Source organism: Ictalurus punctatus, chromosome 3, assembly GCF_001660625.3.
Source record: "Ictalurus punctatus breed USDA103 chromosome 3, Coco_2.0, whole genome shotgun sequence".
NCBI classification, from domain to species: Eukaryota; Metazoa; Chordata; class Actinopteri; order Siluriformes; family Ictaluridae; genus Ictalurus; species Ictalurus punctatus.
The window spans coordinates 16,814,507-16,840,422 of NC_030418.2; the positions used below are offsets into that span (position 1 = coordinate 16,814,507).

At 39.4% G+C, this 25,916-nt stretch overlaps 1 protein-coding gene across 9 annotated transcripts in view; it reads right to left on the bottom strand.

The window, feature by feature from the left end:
- dlg5a (discs, large homolog 5a (Drosophila)) overlaps positions 1–25,916 on the bottom strand; it is a 44,119-nt gene that overhangs the window by 15,632 nt on the left and 2,571 nt on the right. For 3 of the 9 annotated variants that reach the window (XM_053679672.1, XM_053679677.1, XM_053679675.1), the window contains exons 2-12: positions 13,225–13,293; positions 11,827–11,989; positions 10,823–10,966; positions 9,732–9,915; positions 6,860–7,116; positions 5,408–5,720; positions 3,497–3,727; positions 2,638–2,822; positions 2,371–2,496; positions 300–432; positions 60–190 (exon numbers count right to left, since the gene is read on the bottom strand). In XM_053679672.1, coding sequence (XP_053535647.1) covers positions 60–190; positions 300–432; positions 2,371–2,496; positions 2,638–2,822; positions 3,497–3,727; positions 5,408–5,720; positions 6,860–7,116; positions 9,732–9,915; positions 10,823–10,966; positions 11,827–11,989; positions 13,225–13,293 — 1,936 coding nt within the window. The remainder of the gene's footprint in view (positions 1–59; positions 191–299; positions 433–2,370; positions 2,497–2,637; positions 2,823–3,496; positions 3,728–5,407; positions 5,721–6,859; positions 7,117–9,731; positions 9,916–10,822; positions 10,967–11,826; positions 11,990–13,224; positions 13,294–25,916) is intronic. The other 6 variants (XM_053679678.1, XM_053679674.1, XM_053679676.1 and 3 more) reach the window with 4 other exon arrangements.

Below are 25,916 nucleotides of genomic sequence, written 5' to 3' on the forward strand. Positions count from 1 at the left end.
AAGCACTTATGTTAATAAAGTCAGAATTGATAAACAAAAAAGCACTCAATATAAAATACCTTAACCTCCCATCTGCAATACTTCCTTTGTCCACCCTGGTAACAAAAATCCCACAATCTCCTGGTAAATATGGATCATTCACCCCCTCTGCAATATCAAACCCCAGTGCCTTCAGGTCCATGTCATCCTGCTCAAAGAACAACAGATGACAATAAGTGTACATTGCCTCATCTATAACACATGATCAGAATTAAAAACCTAGAGACAAAATGTTGTGTAGTGTTGTGTTAGAGACTCACTCTGTCTTTCTCAAACTCTACCACTTCAGTCTCCCATTCCAAGGAGTCTGTATCTATGGCTGAATCATGCGAGCTGTGTGCCAGCAGGGGGTAGAATGGTGTCTCCTTCTCCTGCTGACACTCCATCTTCTCCCTACAACACACAGAAAACAACACGGCACAACACAACAGCCATTACACATCAGTGCACACAGTGGTGCACACCTCGGGCAGACCGCTCCTTCTCGGATGACTCAGAGGTCAAAAGTGACAGTGTAGAACCTGTACTACCAAAACAGCCCTGTTTATTTTGCTGATCACCCATAATGACAAATAGTGAAAACTACACTCGTCGAGCATTTTATTAGGAACACCTCTACTCCAACTCATTAATACAATGATCCGTGTGGCAGCAGGGCAACGCAAAAAATCATGCAGATATGGGCCAGCAGCTTTGAGTAATGTTCACATCAACCACAGAATGGGGAAAAAATGTGAGGTCGGCGATTCTGATCGTGGCATGGGTGGTTTGAATATTTCTCAGCGTTTACTCAGAATGGTGCATTAAAGCAAAAAATAACCAGTGAGTGGCAGAGCTGCAAATGGAAACGCCTTGTTGCTGAGAGAGGTCAATGGAGCATGGCCAGACTGGTTGGAGCTGACAGAAAGGCTACAGAAAGTCAGATAACCACTCTGTACAATTGTAGTGAGCAGAAAAGCATCTCAGAATGCACATCATGTCGAAACTAGAGGCGAATAGGTTACAACAGCAGACCACTTGCATCCCTTCATGGCCACAATTTACCCATCTTCTAATGGCTATTTCCAGCATGATAATGCACCGTGTCACAAAAAACATAAGTCATCTCAAACTGGTTTCATGAACATGACAATGAGTTCAAATGTTCTTCAGTGGCCTTCCCAGTCACTGGATCTGAATCCAGTAGAACATCTTTGGGATGCGGTACAATGAGAATTGTGTGATGACATCATGTCAACATGGACCCGAATCTCAAAGAAATGTTTCCAACATCTTGTGGAATCCATGCCCCGAAGAATTGAGGCTGTATTGACAGCAAAAGAAAATCCTACTCAGTATTAGCATAATGTTCGTAATAAAGTGCTCACTAAGTGTATACCTATATTGTTCAATATTGCAACGAAGGATGGCAATATCTGAAATCTTGTTTAAAATGTTTTTGTTTTTTTTTCTAAAATTCTGTTACTATATATTAGAGGGTTATATCAGCTAAATGATCATGATCCTGAACTGATATGTGGTCATGGACAATTAAAGTCTCGAACACAGTGAAAGAAGAAAATCCTACAAAGCTAGCAAGCCGTTCCTGTGTTTCTGGTAGTGCTCATGTATAGAACCAAAGAGGAGTTGATTCACAGGTCAACTATGGTTTTAACTATGGTGTAAGCAGAACAAAATAACAGAGCAATGATAGTTTGGTAATGAGGTATACAGCAGTAGTGACCTGCTTGCGACCTACGCTGCATATGCACCGATTTAGTGAGCTAGCTAATGAGAGCTGTGCAAAAGTAGTTTAACTAGGCCAGACAGGACAGTCAGCATGAATTAACTTACAAAATGAAACAAACAGCTTGTTAGAAGGCGTAGGACACTTCACCTATGATCATCACCTTTATTTAAACATGAATTACCTTGTTTTGGAAAATCTATGTTTATTGCAGTATAAATATAATGTGCTGTCTATCAAACTGATAAAACTAACAAAGACCGAGTTTTAAAAAAAATAACAAAAACAAATAAATAATAAAAAAACAAGCTTAAAGTGGAAATAATGTTGCCTCAAGACCACATCCCCAAAGGTTTTTTAAAAAATTTAAATAAAGTTGTAGGGGAATACCGGGAAACTGTCACCAAGATATTTAGGCTAAACTACAGCAAAGCCTGGAGGGTGTGACTGACTTTAAAGACTCTGTGGGACCTTGAATATCTGGCATACATTGACCAACCACAAGAGGGAGCTGGAGGTAGCGGCAGTGGCCAACAAGCCACAACACAAACCTATTTCAAGAGCGCACATTTCATGGAAGGAGAGAGGTAAACCAAAGTGCTCACTTCAGTTCTTTCAGTTCCCTGACAGCGTCGTTCTTCTGTTTCCGCATGTCATCCAGATTGCGCAGGGCATCGGCCAGGTCACTAACTGCACGGTCCCTTTCTCTGCGCAGGTTATCACAGAGAGTCCTGCCACACAGTGTTTACAATAATGTTGCAATAAAACTAGGGCCATGCAATCCAATTAAAACATTTGTGCATCTCATTATTTAATTTGTGCAGAAGGGAAAAAACATTAACGATGTAACGTGCGTATGGAACTGAGTGTACCGGATACTTTCTCTCTCTGCCACAATCTTGTCTCTCTCCTGGAAGGCCCAGTCCCTGCGGCACTTCGCCACCTCAGCCTCCTGCACAGCCTCCTTCAGTTCCTGAGACATGGCCTCACACTGCTTCCTCAACACCTCAATCTCTTTATTGGCACGCTCCATGTCCAGAGTGGCTGTGTCTTGTTTCTGCTTACACGACACAAAATGTAGCTGCTGGGTACAAAAACTAAGACATAACATTTATCGCTTTAAAACTATTATTCTGTCTACTGCTAGAAGCTGTGAAACATGTCTTATGATTTCACATCCAGAAACATAAGCCCAGCACCAATCTAATCAAAACAGTCAGGGCCCTCTGATGGAGCTGAGCAGCAATGCTGACGTTCCATTTTATGTCTAATAGGAAAAGATCTTTGGTTTAAAGTGATTACTGCTGTAATATGATTGTGTTGCATTTGCGTGTATATATTATTCCTATAAATACTAACCCCTGAGAAGACAATGGTAGAAGTAAGGATCTATCTTATTACTTACAAACATACAGAGACAGATGCTGTAAAAAATAAAACATTAAATATTGGTGTCCTTGAGCAACAAGTTGTTTCCAGTCTCAGTTGTAAGTCACTTTGGATAAAAGCATCAGCCAAATGAGATAATTGTACAAAAAAGAAACCAAGCAATATTAACATAAAATATAAAGCGGTGTCTTAATTTGGAAACTCAGTAAACCTTTTAATGTAGAAACCTAAGAGGCCATTAGAGAATTTAATTTACTATTAAAATTCAATATTAATTCATTTGATTATTAAATAGCAAACTACTCAGTTTGACTCGGGTGTCATAAGCACATGTGTAAGTACCTGTCTGGCCTGGTAGTACTCCCGCAGTAGCTGATCTCTCTGTATAATGGCTTCAGTTCTTTCTTTCCTGGCCACATCTCGCTCCTCGCGCACTGTTTCGATGTCTTTGCAGGCCTGACTCAGCTCTTTCTGAGCCTCTGCTTTGTCCTTCACTTCATGGCAGTATTTCTCCAGCAGCTCGTTACGCTCACAGATGGCTCGGTCTCGATCCACCAGTGACGAGTTAAGCTCCTACAAAGTACAATATCATCAGCAAATGCACCGTGTCATGCGCCAATATTTATCTGACCAATAAAAGTTGTCTAACTCGTAGGCCAGTGAGGTCATGACTTAAAATTGTAGGGGACTACAGTACTACAGTATCATGACAATTTGGAGTGCTATATCTGCCTCATACTGATTTCTTCTGTTTTTGTGTATAACTCATAAGAAATAGTTTTAGAAATTAAAACAAAATCCAAGATAAAACAAAGGCAACCTGAGTAAACGCAAAATACAGTTTTTAAATGTTAATGTTAATTATTGAAGCAAAAAAGTTATCCAATACCAACTGGGCCTGTGTGAAAATGTATTTGCCCCCATAGTTACTAATTCCCCAAATCTATGAAAGTGTATTCATAATGGGGTTCAGCTGGACTAGACACAAGCAGGCCTGATTACTGCAAACCCTGTTCAATCAGATCAACACTTAAATAGAACTTTTTCAACAGCATGGAGTTGGTTAAAGGGTCTTACCCAGTAACACACTATGCCAAAAGTGAAATAAATTCCAGAAATGATGAGGAAGAAGGTGATTAAAATACATCAGACTGGGAAGGGCTACAAAGCTATTTCAAAGGCTCTGGAACTCCAAAGAACTCCGAGAGCCATTGTCTCCAAATGGAAAAACTCCTTCCAAAATTCCTCCAAGAGCACAACTACTACTCATCCAGCAAGTCACAAAAGAGCCAAGGACAACATCAAAGGACCTACAGGCCTCTCTTGCATAAATAAAGGTCACTGTTCATGACTCCACTATCAGAAAGACACTGGGCAAAAATGGCATCCATGGAAGAGTGGCGAGATGAAAACCACTGCTAACCCAGAAGAGCATTAAGGCTCATCTGAATTTTGCCAAAACACACCTCGATGATCCTCAAACCTTTTGGGAGAATGCTCTGTGGATTGATGAGTCGAAAGTGGAACTGTTTGGAAGACAGGGGTCCCGTTACATCTCCTGCAAACCAAACACAGAATTCCACAAAAAGAAAATCATAACTACAGTCAAGCATGGTGGTGGAAGTGTGATAGTGTGGGGATGCTTTGCTGCTTCAGGGTCTGGGCAACTTGCAATAATTGAGGGAAATATGAATTCTGCTCTCTACCAGAAAATCCTAAAGGAGAATGTCCGGTCTTCAGTCCATAAGATGAAACTCAAGCGCAACTGGATTATGCAGCGAGACAATGATCCAAAGCATAGGAGTAAGTCCTAGTCCTAGATGTAAGTGAAAGACTGATCTCCAGTTAGGAAGCATTTGGTTGCTGCTAAAGGTGGCACAACCAGATTTTAAGTTTAAGTGAGCAATTAGTTTTGCACATGGGTGATCAGTATTGGATAACTTTTTTTGCTGCAATAAAAAAATAAAAATAAAACCTGTAGTGTGTGTTTACTCAGGTTACCTTTGTTTTATGTTGTATTTCGTTTCAAGATTTAAAAGTATTTACTATGAGATATACACAAAAACAGAAGAAATCAGGATGGGGAAATACTTTTCCACAGAACTGGACCGTATATTGTATGAGGTAAGAACACATGGAGCTTGTTTCAGTCACTTGTTTCACAAATGCTTCTCTGTGACACAAACTGTTCTCACTAAAAAAAAAAAAAATTTTTAAAATAGCAACCTTCCCTTCCAGTATCGTCACTGTTACCTGTCTGAGTGCTTCCAACTCCTCGCTGGCCACCATCTTCTCTGATGAGTTGTTTTTGAGGCGGGCTTCAGCTGCTTCCAGTTCCGTCTGCAGCTTGTCCACTTCTTTGATTACCTGGTCCCTTTCACTCATGATCAGCCTATACTCGTTAAACACAGAGTCCCGCTCCTCCTTGTACTTCTCAGCATCCTTCACCGCCTTCAGCTGGAAGTTCTTGTAACGCGTCATCTCTGACTGCAGCCTTTCCATCTCTCTTTGCAGCTCTTTATTCTGAGATGAAGCTTTATTCAGCTCCTGTTGCACAGAATCAAACCTGACATGGTACAAGCAAACGGTCAGAGGTTTTTTTTGTGTTTTTTAGCAATGCTTTATGATTCTGTACTGATGTTTGATGCTGTGAGACAAGGTTAAATAAACTTACTTATTCTATAAACCAAAGGTTCCCGACCCAGGTCCTGGAGTACCATCTGTCCTGAACATTTGAATGCTTTCCCTGCTCTAACACACCCACTCAGGAAGGGATGCTAATTAGCTGAGAAGTTGAATGGAGCAGGGACACTCCAGGAACTGGGTTAGGAACCTGGGCTATAAGTAATTGTTGTATTTATATGGTATTAAATGTTCCAGGATGCACACAGATGGCTGGTTACTGTAAAAACCTTACTTGGTAAACATATATATTGATAGTTTTTGGGATGTGTTGTACTACGTTCTCAGCAGAAAACACAAAATAACTACAACTGATGCCAGAGCATCATGGAAAAATCAACCAGAAACTGTGTTTTCCAGAACATAGCACACCAAACAATATGAAGCCATTGGTACTCCACCTACCTGTATCAGTACAGGTTGGACATAATATTTATTTAGTGCTGCACTGTACAGTTAAGTACTTGGCCATCCAACTGGCCCAGCTACCATGGTTCTGTGTCTGTAAATCTGTTTAAACAGTTGGCTGTGAATGAAAAGGGGGGTGTCTGAGCATTTGGTTGAAAAACAGCACTAGCTAAAGCAAATAAGCAGAGGTTGGGAAACACTCTGGTTTTCCCTTCTCCTGTACCGATTCCACGAGTGAACAGTCAACAAGAGAACTTTTTCTCCTGCCAGCCTCAGCAAGGTAATTTACCACTTAAGCGTCAGAATGAAGCAAATAAATTTTACAATAATGAAGTATATTCAACAACTTCAGTCTTCTCTTTCAGGAAGTATGAAAGCGTTATTCAATCTAGTCAAGAAAGAGATCTAGCACCTGTAAGATTATCAAACAAGGTACACTTGATGTTTACTGTGAAGTTACAGTAAAAGCTTGATATGAATTTGTTGTTTTAATATAATTTCCCCCCTTTCACAGTCACTCATTTTACACTAGATTCAGACTATATAAATAAAAAGAAGTGCATTTTTATGTAACCAGATGAAAATGTATAGTCTCGAGTCCAGTTTGCTTCTTACCTCCGGATAGAGGTCGAGTACTGTTGTTGGTAGTGCATGGCTGTATCCCTCTGCTTCATTAAAGTGTCAGTCTGTTTCTGCAGCCGTCTATACTCTTCCTCCGCCTGTTCCAGTCGACTCAGATCTGTGTTGTGATTGGCTACCTTTTCACTGTATCGCTTGCTCAAGTTGTCATACTCTTTCTTCAACCCCTCCAGCTTATCCATTGCCGTGTCATAGAGTTTCAAAACCTCAGAGGACCCGTTCTCCCTAATAACCTGGACAGGAAACACGAGACAGCCGATCCTTTATTTATTATATACGAGAGCAAAAATCTGTTTGATCAAAGGCCAAAATAAGATACATAATGCAAACACCAGGTGGCAGCCATGTATTAAAAAACAGGACAGTATCTCTCTACAGCAGCAGAACACAAACTAAGTAGTTTCTGTTTTATATTTGATAGAGCCATCAAAACACAATGAATTATTCCCAAACAATCTACAATAAGGATATTACTCCAAAATCAATGCACTGATTAAACTTTACAGAATTTTTACACTAGCATAATTTGTCATTTTTATACATGTATGTAAACAATAAGACGTCACATCACTTTGTGCCTCAGGTCAACTTCACTCGGATTTGTTGTAGAACAGGCATCTGGGCCAAGACTCCGGTTCTTACAATACTGAGCAACTGTAAGTAAATGTGTGTTAGACTCCACTCCCATCTGTCTTTGCCCTTCCAGGCTGCTCTTTTCACTGCGAGTGATGTGTTTAACAACACTCCCGGGCAAAAGCAGGACCCACTGCACATTTGACACATTAAATGGCCAGTCAGTGCAGCTTCCATTACACAAACCACACAGGCCATGCTCACACAGCAGCCCTGCACTCTACTGCGGGTACTGTCATGATCATATTATTGCCTCACTGATGGATAAAAACCTCTGCAGAAGACACTGGGGAAGAAGCCAACAGCCCGTGAACATTTCCACAGTTTTAATCTGGAAGGAAGCCCAATAAATCAGTCAGCAGGAGGGGAAAAAATGAAAACGGAGTCATGACAGGAAGCCAATATGAGTGGCTCAGGGAGACGTGTCCATGTTTACACAGTTACATCTCATCAAATAATCTCCAAGATCAACAGCTTATGACTGACACCATTTAAGGTCAAATGAGAGATATGGTGCTTATGCTGTGAGGATTCAGGGAAAGGAAGACACCCTTGTTTGTTTTAAGAATGCTCACAGGCCAATTGGCTCAACATGTACTACTAAGTAGGGAAGCTCCGATCAGGATTTTTGCAGCTGATGCCGATTACCGATTTCTTGTTATCGTGATCGGTCCATCACGATAATGATCCCGATCATTCAAGCTTTCTATAAGTGACATGTAAGTTTCCTGTTGACTGTCAGTGTTAACTTTTTTTTTTTCAGATAAAGTAATACCACAGATGCTGCCTTGGTTATTTTATTTACAGTAATGTTGTAGATTGTTGTTTTAATTGAGAAGCAAATAAATAAGCACAACAGATATTTATTTTACAACGAACATTTTAATAAGCCTTTAAAAATACACGGCAAATGGCAAAAGTTTCATTGTTTCTTGAGACCTCGTAATAATTCCACACTGACGACATGACTGCAGCGCTAAAGTTTAATGTCATCATGTGTTTTATGTCATCGGTTCGTGAGATCGGTCAAATTTAGAGACTACCAATCGAGTCATAGAATGTGATTATAGGCTGATACCGATTGGCAGCCAATCGATCGGAGCGTCCCTAATAACAAGAGACAATGCAATGACAATTTAAATCACATTTCCTGGTTATCTTGAGGGCTGTCTGAAAATCTTATTTCACATATTAATATTTTCACAAACCTAAAACACTACAGACAGAAAATTCCACACTGAGAATATCCCATCATCCATATTCTATACTGCTTATCCTACACAAGCTCGCAAAGGAGCCTGGAGCCTATCCCAAGGAACTCGGGGCACAAGGCAGGAAACACCCCGGACTGGGCACACTGAGAATATTTGTTTGTGAAAATTAACAAATAAAGAACAAAACCAAAAGGCTTTTTCACACTGTGAAAACATACATTTTCAACATGATTAGCTTAATTGTTGGCACTGATCCAATACCCAGTATTGGTACAGGGCAGAACCGATATCAGAGGAGGTATATCGGATCTATAAAATGTTCACATATATTAAGATTTCACAGTTTTTTCTTATGTTAAGATTTATTTTATTATATTTATACTTCATTATATTTAGAAAGTAAGTGATTTTTGTGTCAACGAGTTTAACTCTGAAGAGCTTCAGGTTAGAAAAATAAACATTTTAAAGCTTAGTGGATTAAAATATATACTTCCAATATACTAATACCCATCCTATGGGTATTAGTATCAGCTGATACACAAAGTTTCAGTGTCACTATCTGTATCAGAAAAGAAAGTGGTATCGAGCCATCTCAAATGTTTACATTAGAAATCGGTAAATAGAACACAACACATTCTTTACAACTGCTAATACTACTACATTTGTATGAAAAAATGATGTGAAATAATTCTGGACGGACATCTTCCTGATTGTCCCCTACATGTACTTCTCAGAAAAACCTTTCAAATAATCTTGTTTTATCTTGTCTAAAATCACCATCTATAAACTAAACAATAAAAAAAAAATATTACGGTGCTGCCCTTACAAATCAACATTCAGTCTTTTTATCTTACACAACAACAGTAATCAGCATTGAGAGTTTAGCAACCAGCGTACTATAACTCTTCCCAGCATAACCTCTACCATCCATTGTGCCAGCTGGTTCCCTGCAGTAGACCATGCAGAGCTGCATATGCGCTGGATATCTGTTAGAGTCATACCTGTTGTTGCTGGAGCCTCATATCAGCCACCTCTTTCTGGTCCTCTGAGTGCAGTCTCTTGAGCTCCTCACAGCTCTGTTTCAGATGGTTGTGCTCTCTTACTAGCTGAGCATTATCTCTTCTCATCACCTCCATCTCCTCTTTTAGCTGAGACTGATCACTCAGGAGACGACTGTGCAGCATGCTGAAACACAATTCAGTCCATCTGTTATGAATTCTATTGCAAACTGCGCAGGAGCACAACAGGCATTTAATTAGGTTGACCTAGTGTGTTCACACTTGAAATTCAAATCTGCATTTTAAATGAGACAAGGGTCCCAGGTGCACCAGGGTGCCCAAGTATATGTGTTTATAAATTCTCCTTTTGGTTTATTAATTTTATTTTATTTTTTTTAAAACAGGAATGTAACTACCAGCTATTTTAGTGGCTAAAAGTGATTAACCATAGCCCAATCTGGCAACAGTCACTGGGAAACAATGCAAAGGAATTGGTAACTTTTTCACAATTTTAATTCAATCTAAATGATTTGTAATCATAATGCATTAAATAGAATTTTTTTTAATGTTGTACTTGTTCAACCAAAAATTTAAAGTGCATCATTACTAAACATTGGCATTGCCGTCATAAGAAGCAATATATAAAATGTGATAATCCTACATTTTTTCTCATTTCCATCAGTATATACACATTCCAATCAACTAGAGATGTCGGCAAGCGGCCACATGCCCCTACATGACTACATAATACCCAGAATTACAGTAGCTGGCACATCTGTGCATGTCTGGATGCCTGCAGAAGTGCAGATTAATACCGAAAGATTAGTCACAAACTAACCCTTTAACTAAAGCTACTTAAAACAGACATCATTTGAGAGAACACCCAAAAGTAATTCAGTGCATTAATAGGATACATCTGGTTTTTCAGGTACGCAACAGAGCCATAACACCAATTACTAATTAAATGCTCTGTTAAAAACATGTGGATGGATGTCAACAGTAGCATCGTCCTTACCTGCCTCCCGCTTTACAGGAAAATCCCACACGCCTACATAAAAAGCTGCGTCCTACAGCTAGCGACAGAAAATACTCACTGGTAGAAGTCGGCTTCCTTCACTGCCTCCTCGCACCTCTTAAGGGTCTTGGTATGCTGGTTCTGCAGAGACTGTAGATCTGCCATGGCCTTCATGCACTGGGTCTTGAGCCGCTCATAGTCGTGACTGGCTTTGGAATTTGGCCTTTTGGAGACAAGAGAAATACATCAGTGCTGTCTCACTCTGTCTGTAAGGGTGCTTCACTGTTAATACAGATAAAGGACAGACGTTTGCAGCATTTTAAGGCATGGCATCACGGAGAGAAAATGTTCCAGTAGACTAAGGAGAAACAAAGTCGGTGGTATTATATCAGTGTGAATGTAAATAAAAATGTATGTTATTTATGCATTAATTAAATACTGTGTCACATCCTTGCCAATAAGCTGTAATTTTTTGACAGCGGCAAGCGACAAAGCACAAGCACAGCATTTAAATAGAGATTTTCTCAAGTCTATGCAAATTAGGTACGACACAGTAAAGAAACATTTCCAAATGATTGGCTCAACCGATTCCTCAGACTAATCCCATGGCGTGCATGTTTCAACATTGCTTTACTTTCCCACTCACAACTTTACCTCCAATTTACTCTCGGACATGAAGAAATGGATAAAAAGTAACTATGGTTTCATGTTATCTTGTCATAAAATGTGTACAGACGCATTACGAAAAAATATAAAGCTTGTAAGGAAGAAGCAGAGGTCATTACTTCTGGTGTGTTTACATAGCTAGTACAGTTAAACTTGCTGTGTTAATCTGCCAACAAAGCTTGTACAAGGCCTAACACATAACATGTAAATCAAATGTAAATTAATTTCAAACAAACATGACGTGGCTACAGTTTCTCGTCAGAGCGCTGGACAGTGCACACCCAGACACAAGGAACATCAAGAGTGCTCACTACATGCCCACAGGAGACAAACTACATGTGTTGGAAGTGACGTTCACATGCTAGTGTGATCATAGGGTCAGACAGTTTAGATCCTGAGCAGGAGAGTGAGGGGCACCTGCAGTCATCGAAGGTAGTGCCGGGCGAGGCAAGGGCGAGCCGCTTGCGAAGTTCATCTCGTTCCCTGGTCACCTGTCTCAGCTGGAACAGGATGGCTTCTCCGTTCTCACTGGTCGGACGGTTGTCATTAAGCGCAGGCGGAGGCGAGGAGGCTTTGGAACCTGAAACATTGAGCACGTCACCGGCGCAAAGGCACTTTCACCACCCGATAACTCTAGGGTACATACCCAAATCTCACACAACAATGTGCTTCGAAAACAGGTCCCTGGGAACCCCAATATAGCACATTCCTTGACTGTTTCAGTTTAGGAAGGATTTCATAATTAGTAAGGTGAAATATTCTTAAACAAGTAGCCCAAACAAGGGGCTGTTTTAATAACTGTTCTAAAAATAGTAGGAAATAATAAATGCTTGTTAAACTAAGTGATTGAACACTGCATAGCCATGACTCGTACTGGAAAACAAAATTATGAACAATCAATAGTGCATGAAAGTCTTAATTAGTAACAAACCAACTTAATTTGAATTCACTTCTAAAGGGCTGGTTAGGTTTTCAACTTTCAGGAAAATAGGTACAAGAGCAGACATCCTGTACACTATGTAAATCATGACCTTAAAAAGATCACATTCTTCTTCAATCGTCTAGTCTGTGCCATGACAATCGGCTGCAAATATTTCGAGAAGTATTTCAGATTCGTGATTTTAATCTATGTGTACGATAAAGGCAGAGGACAAAGCACATCATTTGATAAGGACAATTTCAGCCTCTTTCCTGATAGCCTTTAAACTGCTATCTGCGCCGAGCTGAATTTGTTTTTGATTTTGCTGAATGTCCTACAGAAGATTTATCTGACAGGATTGACCACATTTGCTTCCTGCTTAAACTTAGGTGTGTCTTCTTTTCAGGAGCGCTGAAAAGGCTTTGGCTTTCTGAGAGAAGCAAAGAACAGCTGTCGTCAAAGCCTGAAAGAATCACACAGGAGGGTTTTGTTTTTCTTCTTTTGCCTCATCACTCGGCTTCTCAGACAACCCATGCAAGCAGAGACCACTGTAGATTTCTCTGGCAAAACTTTCAGACCTTGTAAAAAAAAAAAAAAAAGGTTTGTGCTGACTCATTTAGACAGAAGACAACCACAGAGCAGCAATGAGTTTGCAGATTTTCTTCCTCTGGCACTGAACCAGGTAAACTGTGCTCTGCTTCCCAACACACTACAGCCTGATCACCACAACACTCATTATCACTTCCTCGCTTTGGCAAGAATAGAATGGGGATTTAGAGCTGGTAAACCTGCCTGAGACACAAACATTTACACACATGCAGACACACACAGACACGGTGCAAGGCTGTGCGAATTTGCAAATGGTGAAAAGGCCAGCTGATAGGCCTCAAACATACCAACACTGCTGAGGGACGAACTGCTCTCTGAATCCGACGGCATTGTTGACAGGACACTGTAGGTAGACCCTGTACAGGAGAGGAAAGAGGACAACATGATGAACACGTAACTGTTGTTTTCAAAATAATCTGCTCGTCATAATCGTGCCACTAACTGGAAATAAATCATCCATGGTTAAGCAAAACGTGCAACCTTCTTAGAACAATAACAGTAATTATACTCAACTGCACAGGTAATACGGATATCTGCCAAATACACTTGGTAACAGCATACAGATTAATTAGTATATTTAAATATGGCAAGTAAGCAAACAGCAAAAGAGCAAAATATTTAGCGGGGTGCTTATTCAAATGTCCAAAATAAACTATTTCTCATCTGATTAAATTGGTATTTAAATAGGAGATATGCCAGTTTAAATTCAAATTAAATGAAATGTGCATCATTGTGTGAATTTTGTGAACATTTTCTTTTAAACTCCGCATGTAACAGAATAGCAGAGGCGCCAGCGACTGATATTGTGTTTTAAATGGCACTTGTTAAGTGGAGATGTACAGTATACAGCCATATTTCAAAAGGCACACATCCCCACTCAGCTTTTGTCTGTTTTTACTAGAGCTGAAACAACTAATCGATAAAACCTATAATAACTGATTATGAAAATCATTGTCAACGAATCTCATTAACTATTAGTTGGTCTTCATGCAGTACATTTATTCATTATGGTAGAATAAATGTAGACATGTAGTGGTAGACAAGTTCAAGTGTCACATTGATGGATAAAATAAACAAAAGACAATTCAGAGAGTCAAATTAAATGTCACACCAACAATAAAATGTAATTGAACCTGGTATTTGAACCAATTCCTGGGGAATGACAGGTTCTACCAATCAACCAGGGATTGCTAGGACTGCAGAATTCAGTGCTTTTGTGCATCCATGAAAAGTAATGCATTTTTTGTGTTTATTTATGCATTACTTTTGCACAAAAAAGATTGATCTATAAATCATTTGTATGAACATTTATACAAGACATTGGGTATTCATGAACATCTTGTAAATTCCGAAAATCGTTGCACGTTGCTACGTGCTCCCGAGTGTGAGCAAATTTACACGCAAGATGAATAACTAATGTAAACCTCGACTTGTTCGACTTCAAATAATATTTGCATGGATTAGCTTCTGAACTTTTATATATTGAACATACTGTCGATTCTATCATTTTGGAGTCTCCATCAAAAACATATCCTCGTGCTAGTTCACTAAGTCAGGGGACGAAGAATACGACTGAATATTTTGTGAAAAAGCAGTCGTTTTATTCATCATATTTGCATTAAATAAAGAATAATAAATAATATAAATAATAAAGAAAACAAGCCGATACAAATCGATACTACAACTAATCATTCAATTATGACAAAAGAAATATCACCGTATAAATGGAGGCTGTTCCGTCTGTGTACAGCCATAAGCCGTATTATACTGTATATTATTAAATATTTTATTGGCATAAAGGGGAGTCAAAATAGTTTCCACATACGCCTTTCAATCCTTACCCTGATCACTTATTTTGAATCAAAATAACTTTACAGTATCTCACAAAAGTGAGTACACCCCTCACATTTTTGTAAATATTTGATTATATATTTTCATGTGACAACACTGAAGAAATGACACTTTGCAACAACGTAAAGTAGTGAGTGTACAGCTTGTGTAACAGTGTAAATTTGCTGTATATTCTGACATTCAACCTTCAGTCAGTTCCTCCAGGATTTCACGATCGCAGAAACGCAAAATTAAGCAAACTCCACAATATTCCAGCAGCTTGCAATTTTTCAAAATTGCCATAGATTTTACGCAGATTTGCGCCATGACGCGTCATGTGACATCACAACATTCACTGAGTCAAAACCTTCGATTCACGTACACACGAGTACATATAAAAAGTCATATTTACCAACAAACATCAATGCTAAAGACCGTGCAAACCAATTTCATGCAATTGGAACACGTAGTGCAGAAATAATAAAAAAAAAAAAGAAAGAAATCAAATAAGTTAATAAAATAATTAGATAGTGATCAAAATTAATTTGCTATTAAACAGTGATCATTCTTCTGCACCCCATCGATCAGAACAGTCAATAAAGCTGCTGTACCGTTGCTATTTCTATACAAATCAACTAAGACTAAAACAATATTTTAAGGAACACATTAATAGATCTCTGCAAATGACTCTCTTGCTGGCAAGCATTACAAAAAAATATACACATACTAAAGCAGGAAGCACAATAAGTTTGTATCTCTGATGCCAGCACAGCTTAACCTAGAGCTTAGAACATGTTCATATTATTATTATTATTATTATTATTATTATTATTATTATTATTAAAGCACTCATTCAAAAAGAACATTAAAACAAGAGAAAGACATTAAATCGTTGGCCTTCCAATTCAGGACCCTTTCTCCGCCTGCCTTTTTTTTTTTTTTTTGGAACAATGAGTGCACAGGGGTGGCAAGATCATGTCTCATTATCAGTTCCCCTGTACTTCACATAAAAGAGGCCGAGCTTACAACCTCACGGCCTCAGGATACATCAGCTCTCCGCTTTCACACCGACGCGGGATGATGACAGAGAAACGCACAGATGTGCAAACCAAGCCTTGATTTAGCCTTGAGAGAACACTTCAGAAACTGCAGCAAGGTTTTTAAGAGGGAGCGTTTTAGAGGCTTTTCAGAGTATTGGTTTCTCAGTGTACGGGTGTAGCCTAGTAATTACTGATGTAGGCCTACTTACAAGAAAACACGCAGGAATGAAATGAAATACTATTTGGATGAATAACTGAGCATCGAATGAGTGCATACGAGTATATAAAATCACATTAACTTGGATATCTATAAGGGGTGTAACGATCCACAAATTTGGATTGATGAACCGTTTTTAAAAGGCGACGATTGAAGTTAATCGAAGAAACAATCATGAATCAATTATTACAGAAAAAATGACAAACAACTGCGGAGTAAAAATTATTCTGATTTTTAAACTGATGTGTAAATAATTCAGTAGCCTAGCACAGTGATTCGCCGGTAACTTTGCTGCTTTTAAAATAATCATTCATTTGACACCTTTGTCATTATCATTTGCAAATTAGCAGTAGGCCTATCCCAGATTCTGAGCGAAGTTGGTCACATGTCAGTCGGAGGCTTCTAAAGCGTATCATCATATTGTAGCAGATTCAGTGGTAACGTCAAATATCAAACTGTTGCCTTCTAAATTGTATCATATAATGCAGAAGCCTGAGGTTTACACCCTTTAAGATTTATTTAATAAAAGTTGCCATTTTAATGTAAATATCTATCACCTGGTACCAGTTAGTCTATGTGCAAAATGACCTTAATGTAGTAAAGGAGCAAAGGCACTAGCTTTTGCCACAAGACTCAGAAAATCAGTGCTGATTGCAACAAGTAAAAGACTTTAATTGAATTTCTTTTTATAAAAAAAAATACAAATAAAATAAACCTGACATCAGTAAAGCCTGAATCAAGATTTCTGCCAAGTCTTGTCTACTTGTGTCAGTCCAGCTGTCTAAACTCACCTCAGCTCTGTGCCGATGAGGTGTGGAAACACTGAGCTTAATGACTCCACAACACAGCATCAATATACCAAGGCAATGTTATATACCTAGCAGGTTCTAAGTTTATATTATGTCGGAAACTAATAATTATTTTGAATCACTAATGAATAAATCTCGCATGGCATGAGAATATTATCAAGCGGCTTATATAGACTACACCCAAACTAAACAAGGTAATATATTCCATACACTTCTTTACTGGTTCATACTTTGTTGTAAATATAGGATCAATGATGTTAATAGCTAGCTAGGAGGTCTTACCTGGTTTTCAAGCCCTGATTTATAAGTCAAATTCCAACCAGTCAAATTCAAAACAAAGGCCAATATCTGCTGGCTATCACGCCAACTGAAACAGCAAATTCACTTTGCTTGCTATGCACGTGTGAAAGGAGTAATTTTCAATTTGTGGACTTGCCTTCAGAGCTCGGGTGCTGACTACTGGTTTTTAACGGGGTCAGTGAATTGACCCCCAGCATCTTTGCCGTGAGCCGAAAGCTGGATGGCGATTTGACACACAATATACATTAATATGCATCGTGTATCGTACAGAAATACTTCAGAAATACTTCATCGCTTCAGAGTTGAGAAAATAGTTTAACTACTTATAAGTGAATTGATTCAAAAACAGCTTTGCTATGTTTGGCATGAAGTGACATGACCTGGGGTGTGGCAGAGCTTGCTTCATAACATAGACCCCCTAATCGATGAAATATGTTGCCAAGTACACACATGACTACAACTGCATGACAATGAAGTGGTCAGAAAATTTACATAAATATTACATTAACATGACAGTCTGCATGAAAAAAAATCCTGTTTTTAATTGCAAAAATGTTCTACTCTCAGACTGCTCGAAACGATCATGCTCAGTCCAGGCCGATCAATTGTGATGAACATGATGGCAATCTAGTTAAAATAAGGTTTATCCTAGGAGATATCGTTATCTATCATTATATCACAGTAGTAACATTAACCTTGCATTAACCCTAACCTTGTAGGAGGGATAAAAAAAAAAGGGAAGATGACAGAGCGTGAGAATTGAGTGTACACTTCAATGAAGAAGTAACAATATTCTAAGAGTAACAATATTCTGTTTAATTATGAAACCAGTAAAGGTGGCATTTTACTAAAAAATATGTAACATTTGCTGCTCTCTCACTAGCTGGTGTCAAATTGACAAGCACAATAGTGGTTTTTGACAATCAAATAATCCAAGCACCCAAAAAATAAACAAACTCCACTAGATCCACTGGTTTGTTAAACATCACATTGACTATGAAAGTCCTATTACTTTTGTCTAGACTCAGACATGATCAAATAACCTTTCATATCATGTCTTCATTACATTTGTAAAGAGTTTCTCATGCTTTGAAATCTGATCCTTTATTACACATATAAACAGACAGTATATAAAAACCAGTGAAGGGGATTCCAGCAACAGATTATATAACATGCAAGACAAGCTATCGTATGTGCGGGAATAAAAGGTCTCTCAACATATTGCTATTTTGGTTAGGATAAACACAGCTGGCTTACTAGATATCCAGCTTTTCATTCTTGTTTAAAACACCACATAAATGTGCTTATTGGAAAGCAATGAAATACTAAAAATGTTGTGTCCCACCACATTCATGGCAAAGGTGAGTAAATTTAAAATCCTGAAGAACAGGAAACTTAAAGAAAGAATGTAACAATTAACGTATCAAAAAAATTACGAGGCCTTTCCACTTGGATTCTGCTTAATGAAGGATCTCAATGATGCAATTCTGATTACTGTCGATTCATAGATTTTATTATTAATGATAATTAATCCCACCCCCCCCACCAGCACCATTTTCTTTCCAATTTTGCCACCACTTCCCAATTCCCAACCACTTAGCCAGCTCTCCCCGGTCACATGACTGCTAGAAACTGGGGAGGGTTAGAGCAAACATGTGCTTCCTCTGCGACACGTGAAGCCAACTACCAAATTGTTTTCAAATTGCTGCCCATGCTGCGTCACAGGACAGCGTGACACACGCGGAGGAACGCGCCATCCGCCCTCGTCCATGAGTATGAGCTCACAGATGTCAACGGCTGGTTAACGTCAAACTCGCGATCTTCCAATAATAGGACAAACGCTTGCAAATTTAAACTGATTTAGCGCCACAAGATGCGTGTCCCCAATACACAACAGATCCTGCTTTTTCTACGTTTTTTTAGTTATCAGTGAATCCCATTAAATCAGAATAACCTGATTCAAACTAATACCTTTGAATTGACCAGAGAAAATTTAGGAGTCTTCACTATTTGTATTCCAAAACGAACAGATCTGAGCTCAGCTCAGCTCCTATTTTCAGCCTGAAGTGCTCCTTGTCATCATGCCAGGCCTGCAGAGATGGCTATAGAGAGAGTCTGACAAACGATTCTGTTTACCCACATCTCAGGCGTTTACATCAAATTCATTCTGGCAGTGTTCCTTCTTTCCTGAAGAAGCCAGTGCTGTTTGATTAAATCTGGAGCGAGCCCAGTTCAAAGTCACCCCCTTTTCTCTCCCAGACAGCAGAAAGACATAGTGCACAGTGCCTCAGGAGCAGAGGCACCATACGGACCAGGAAGCCTTTGTTCAGCTAGCTTGCAGTTTCCCATGAGGCCGCACGGCAATGCTGTGGCACCAAGGGCAAGGTTCAGGAGACGCAACAAATCAGGATTCAGCATCGCTCACATGAAGTGCCAGTGTTTACAGTAGTTTTAAGGGAAAGGCCTGCAGCATAAAGCTCTCACATATCAGATGATGTCACCCATGTAGAGACCTTCCAACTTTTGAAAACGTGGTTGGACAGCAATGTAATCCAACAGTCACCAACTACAAAAGCAGATGAAATTACATCATGTCACCTATGACCAAATTTAAAGACACAACCAAAAAAAACAGATGATACTCAATTACAGGTGGTGTGGAGGCAAGACAACATGGAAGACAATATAGGAAAAGAAAGTAAAAGAGAAGAAAAAACATATTCTAAACAGTTTCCAACCATTTCCACCATTCACAACTCTTTAATCATAGGCCTCTCAGTTGTGGGCATGTGATGTTTTCATGCTCACCACCTCGTTTACAGGTATGACACTGACAAACAACATGCCTATTTCTGAACAACCTATAATTAGAAACATCTGAGCTTATTGTATAATCCTTTTAAATGTATACAGAGAATATCCCTGCACTTGAAGGCTTTTGTAGACTCGTATTAATGTAATAAATGTATCGATGTTAAACATTATACATGTAAGATGGTTCATCCTAAGCATTGCTTTACGTGGCTCTCTAAGTGATAAAAACTTATGTACATGATTGGTTACGTAAAGCCGCCAATTCAGATAACTCTAAGCTTCATACAAATTGGGTTTACAAAGCTATCAAAGAGCAACATCGTTAATTTCAAGTCTCCTTCTACACTACTTAATTCCTCCAGCTTTGAAATGCTTACTCTGGTTCTACCGAGTTTCTCGCCATTTTTCCCCAAAAGCACGGCATGGTCTTTTGCTCACAAAAGAATTATCCAGCTGCACTGGGCACCTACCAGTTTCAACATAATTTTTCCTTTCCAAACACACTGAGATGGGGGTGGACTGAAGGGGCATTGGAGGCATGTCTATAAAATGACTGACAAGAGGGCCATGCAAACACAGACACTCACGGCCCACGGTTTTCCAAATGGGTTCCTCAGCCACATAATACATTTGTGCCGAGTCAGTGGCTTTAACCGTTATTTTTATAACGTTCTACATACGTCCAGGTTAACTGTAAGAAATAAAAAAATGGAGTGTTGCACCTTTAAAAACAGTTACAAACAAATATAAAAAATAAAAAAATAAATAAATAAATAAATAAATAAATAAATAAAGTGTCATTCTTTAATGATTAAAAAAAATTGCAGTCATTGGCAAATTGCTGTGGGGTAGAACACTTTGGAACATACCGTTATTGGAAAATAATCAACACCCGTTGTTAATTATTTTATATCTATAACAGCATGATCAGTCGTTTTTTTTTTTTTTTAAATCCTTACTTATCTCACATGTCCCATACTGATACGACAACCAGTGTATCGGATCAACCGTCATACCGTCCGTTACTACGTGCAGGTCTAAATTTAGAAATGTTTAGTAAGTTAAACACGCATTATAAATCACTTCACAGTAAAGAATTAAAGCTACCTGCACTGTCACCTTGATAAGAGTAATGGTCCTGTAAAAGCACCAACTGGCCAAACTTAAAATTTGCCCTACTTTGCTAAATAGTGCAAACTGTTATGACTGAAGTGAAATACATGTCAGCATAAATAAACAAGGTCAGTCATATCAAATACTGGCAGAAATGTTTCTAAGCAAGGCACAGCATAGTCACGTTAGAACTGTACAGAATGAAAAGTTCCTGGAGCAAACATTCTCAGACTTCCCCCAAACAAGTTCAATATGTCGAAATGAAATGAAACCCATGTTGCACCAGGTAATAGTGTCTCGATCTGTTCCTTATAGTGAAGGTTAGATAAGGTTCACCACCACACGAAAATACATTTCCCTTTGTTCAGCACAGTGCACACAGCTGTGCATTACTGCCTGTCCCATGCTTAATAGCTGCTCTTAACCTATTAAAAGCTACATGTGTCAGGTCAGTCAGCCATGGGCGGATTAGTGGGCCCATTTTCAAAAGCCTCTATTACAGGGTCTGATTGTAGCCAGCTATCAGTCCAGTGTCAGTCATCAGGTCCAGAATACAGCACTGAAGGAACTTAGAGCAGCACTGTTTATTTCTATTGCTGCACAACCAGTATTTAGACTTTGGCATTTCCGGTGCATTACTCAGTAATTAAGACGCTTGAGATGGCTTGCAAATGGTAATTAAGTCTTTTTTTTTTTTTTTTTGATGGTACTGACTCATGGCGGACAATGCCACCAGACTCAACACCTTGTAGATACAAGAACCTATTCATGCTAATTTCATTTAGTGTATGCACACACACACATACAGCATAGCAATCCCATCCAGAATAATAAGCCCTGTTTCGCTTATGATTAAATTATATAAGATGAATGCCGACTCGTAGCAAATTTACAAGTAAAAAAAAGTTCCTACAATCTTCCAGGAATTAAGATTATCTTTCCATAATTTCAGGAATGCTCTGCGATTCATTCAACACAAAGCCAAAAAACATTAACAGCATATTCATTCCAGCGGTTTGGTGCAGTAGGTTGTATTAGTCAGGTCCAGTTATACAAAAGGCTGTCTTGCTGAGTTGCAGATACTGGATTAGACGCATGACAGCAGCTAAAAGTAGAGCAACATCCACTGCAGCAGCCCAACCAGGACAGTGTGCACAGCAGACAGCATGAAAAAAAGAAAAAAATACAAACCTTCCTGTCCTTGAAAGCAGGTATATTAACGTGTTACACACCTCAACGCTGCGAGTATAGCGCATGCTTCCGAATCAGCCGACATGCGAGCTGTTTGACTGGGGTATGATTTTTACTACGCAGGTTAATTAAACACACATATGACCGATAGATTTTTCATAAACCGTGCAGAATAAAGTCCAACTCAAAGCTGTCATAGAAACTCACTCACTCACTTTTCAGTAACGTTTACCCTGGTCAGGGTTGCAGTGGATCAGGAGACTACTCCAGGAACACACTGTGTCAGTCCACACATTCGTAAGCTCATTCACAGCTAGAAAGAAACCAGAGAACCCAGAGGAAACCCATATGCACAGAAACTCCATACAGGCAGTAACCCCAACTCAGGCTCGAACCAGAAGCTGTGATGAGGCATCGTTGTCCTCTGTACCACTGTGTCACTGCTGCCATCGAACGCTCCGTCTATTAGTAACAGTCATGTCGCAGTTAAAAGCCCATAATCAAGAGAAAATTAGCTTGTCAGACTCAAATATCTTCTCATCTCATAACCGAACCGTTGCCCAATGACTTTCTGACTTGTGATTTAAACATGATGTACTACATTAGAAATTTTGTTAGAAGAGAATAATCATGTTTGTTTCCCTTAATCTGTATTAAAGCATGTGACTGGCTCACCATACCTTATTGCATTACATTAGTTATCACCAACCTAGCTACTAGGTCCCATTTTTAAAATATGGCACTGGGCATCACATTGGCACTTCTACTTATCCAGTGGTCTACGTCAGCATTTCTCAACCACTGGGTTATGACCCAAAATTAGCTCTGCTACAACTGGTGTGTGAGTGTGTCTGAATGGGTGAATGAGACACAGTGTAAAGTGCTTCGGATAAAAGCGCTATATAAACGCAGACCATCATTTATTAGTTGCCCAATCATGGACCTCAATCAAGGTCTCTTTATGTAGTGCTGCTCTTACGTATGTGCTACCTCCATGCACCGTGCTAATCTGAACACAATTCAATGTCTGTAAAAATACATCCATTTATTTATTTATTTATAAAAGAAAGTATGTAGTCGATTCAGAAACTCCTACTTCGAGGGCAGCAAAATGTGTTCCCAAGTACAACCTGCAATATATCAAGTACGGTTTTACTGTTTTTCGAAACAGAAACAGATTAAATCAGTACCTAGTAATTGACAGGTGGGCCATGAATGACTGCCATTCAAAAAAAAAGTGGGTCACAGTGGGCGAAAGGTTGAGAAACCATGGCCTAGGTAATAAACTTATGATTGCTCAACCCCTGTAGAAAGAATTCTTACATTTTCTGACTCAAATGTTTAGACTGAATTTTGGCAAGGCTACAAAAGCAGATATTAAACCTTAGCAAATGTGCACAGATTCCTTGATTCCATCATCATATATAGACTGCATAAAAGCGCCCTCTCACAGAGAATAAGAAAAGGACAAAAGTGAGACATTATGTCCTGCCGTTGTTCTCTCTTTCCACAAGTTGGATCTATCGGGATCCGAGCTGACAGCCCCCATGGTCCATAAACAGAGCAAGCTGCTGACTGTGCACTTTGGAGTAGCTCAGCTTAAAACAAACGGCCTGTTGTCTCTGCTCAGCCCTCTGTTTGACTGCATGGAGGAGTCACCCTTTGGCCTGCTGTGAACAAGCCATTTCAAATTAAACAACCACTTGATTTTAAAACAGAAATGGATGGTTTCTCTCAAAGCCAACTCCCACAAGCCAGCCAGTGGTAGAACTCCAGCCTATGGATCACATCAAATAAATATTTAGACTGGAAGACTGTGGATAGAGCTGGGCAAAGATGCCAGGACAACGCTGTCTTTAACATGTTCAAGGGAAAAGTGTCGAAATCAGGACCTGCAGAAATTTGGGGGTGGGGGGCCTGCTCATGCACCTCATGAAAGTCTTGCTAATTAGCTGAGGAGTTGAAATGGGTGGGTTAAATGAGGCAGGACTCTGCAGTGCTGCTCCCCTCCAGGACTGGAGTCTGACACCTCTGAGCTAAATCAACATGACCGTCTAATGTACAGTGCAGAGCAAACATCGCACCAACGGTTTTTTTTGAAATTTCATTAAAAAGATGCAAGAGCTGTCAACTAGTCAAACGTCTAGGCTAAGCCCATTTAGGTCACCATAAATAATCAGATTTTTAGAAATGTTTCCAGCACACCCATTTAATTATCATATCACACATGAATCTCAATGACTTGAAATGCTCATCTTTTGCCTCCCTGTTTACGTTGATTTATGATGGTGTGTGTTCAATACACACTGCAGTGTGCAGCTCCTTCAGCCAGCTTGAAGAAGCAGTTGGAGCTTCCACCATACTGCCCTACACTAACCAAACCTGCCCCTCCTCCACCGCTCCCACTCCCAGCCTGTGTGTGTGTTCATGACTGCGGGTGTGTGTATGAAGAGGCTTGGCAGTGAAAAGAGTTGAGGCTCAGCAGTGGCAGCTTGAGAGAATGACTTCAGAGCAGGTCGCGATCACTGCAAATCATCATACACGTGAGTGTGTGAGCCAGCGAGGGAGAGGGAGAGCTTAGGCTTTCATCTGTCTATTCAGAGCTGGCTGGAGGACGTGGCCGCCCTTGGTCTAACACATCACACACTTGCCACAGCAACATAACGAAAGAAGTGCTTTAAAAAGGTTTGACAAAGACATACATTCAATATGTTCGGTCGTAAAATAATGCATTTGTTAGATATATGAGCTTATTGTAAGGAAATCTAAGGAATGCTAATAGGAATCGAAGACTAACATTGTGTAAAGGAATAAAACAACATGGTGTGCAGTTATAGGAACGTGACAAGGTGATGCGGCCTGACAAGAAGCACGATCGCTGTTCCCACCCTGATAAGGAACACTGTTCAACAACAGCACATCCTAAAGTGATTGATTCCGCTTAAAACACAACAGTTTGACACTGACTACTTTTACATGGACAGCAATAATCTAATTATTAACCTTATTCTGAATAAGACAGTATTGTGATTAAGGTGTTTACATGAGTCACTTTTAGAATGTTCCTTTCATGTTCTTGTTTTACATGTTATAGAACATAGATCGATTAACATCACACGTCATTACGTCACCGTGCCACGCCGTCTGACGTTCCCTCCAGAATTTCACGAATCAACATACAGTTCGTCTTCGTCATGGTACCGTATACAGTTTTGGGAGTTTTTATTTTTAATTTTACGAAAGGTTCAAGTGCAGTTATTATTAGTCATGCTATACGTGCCAATAGACGACTGCTTGAAGCCGTGGGCCGCGTCCCAAACCACGTACTTACCTACTATATAGTACATGTATATTGCCTACTATAAAGTAGGTACGTCCGTGGTTTGAGGCGCAGCCATGCTCTCCTGTTTGTCGTAAAACGGTTGAGTACTGCCGTGTGTGTACGTGTCCTGTCGCAAAACGCGATGAAAACTCCCACACGAAGTTAATAGTGTGATTAAGGTGTGTACATGTCTGTAATGCACTTCGATAATGCGACTAAAACAGGAATACTCCACATGTCTTAATTCGATTTGTGTTTACTTCGAGTATGACTTTAGTCGGATTAAGTTAATCAAAAATAGCTGTTTACATGATAGTCTCTTAATCAGAGTATTGTCTTAATA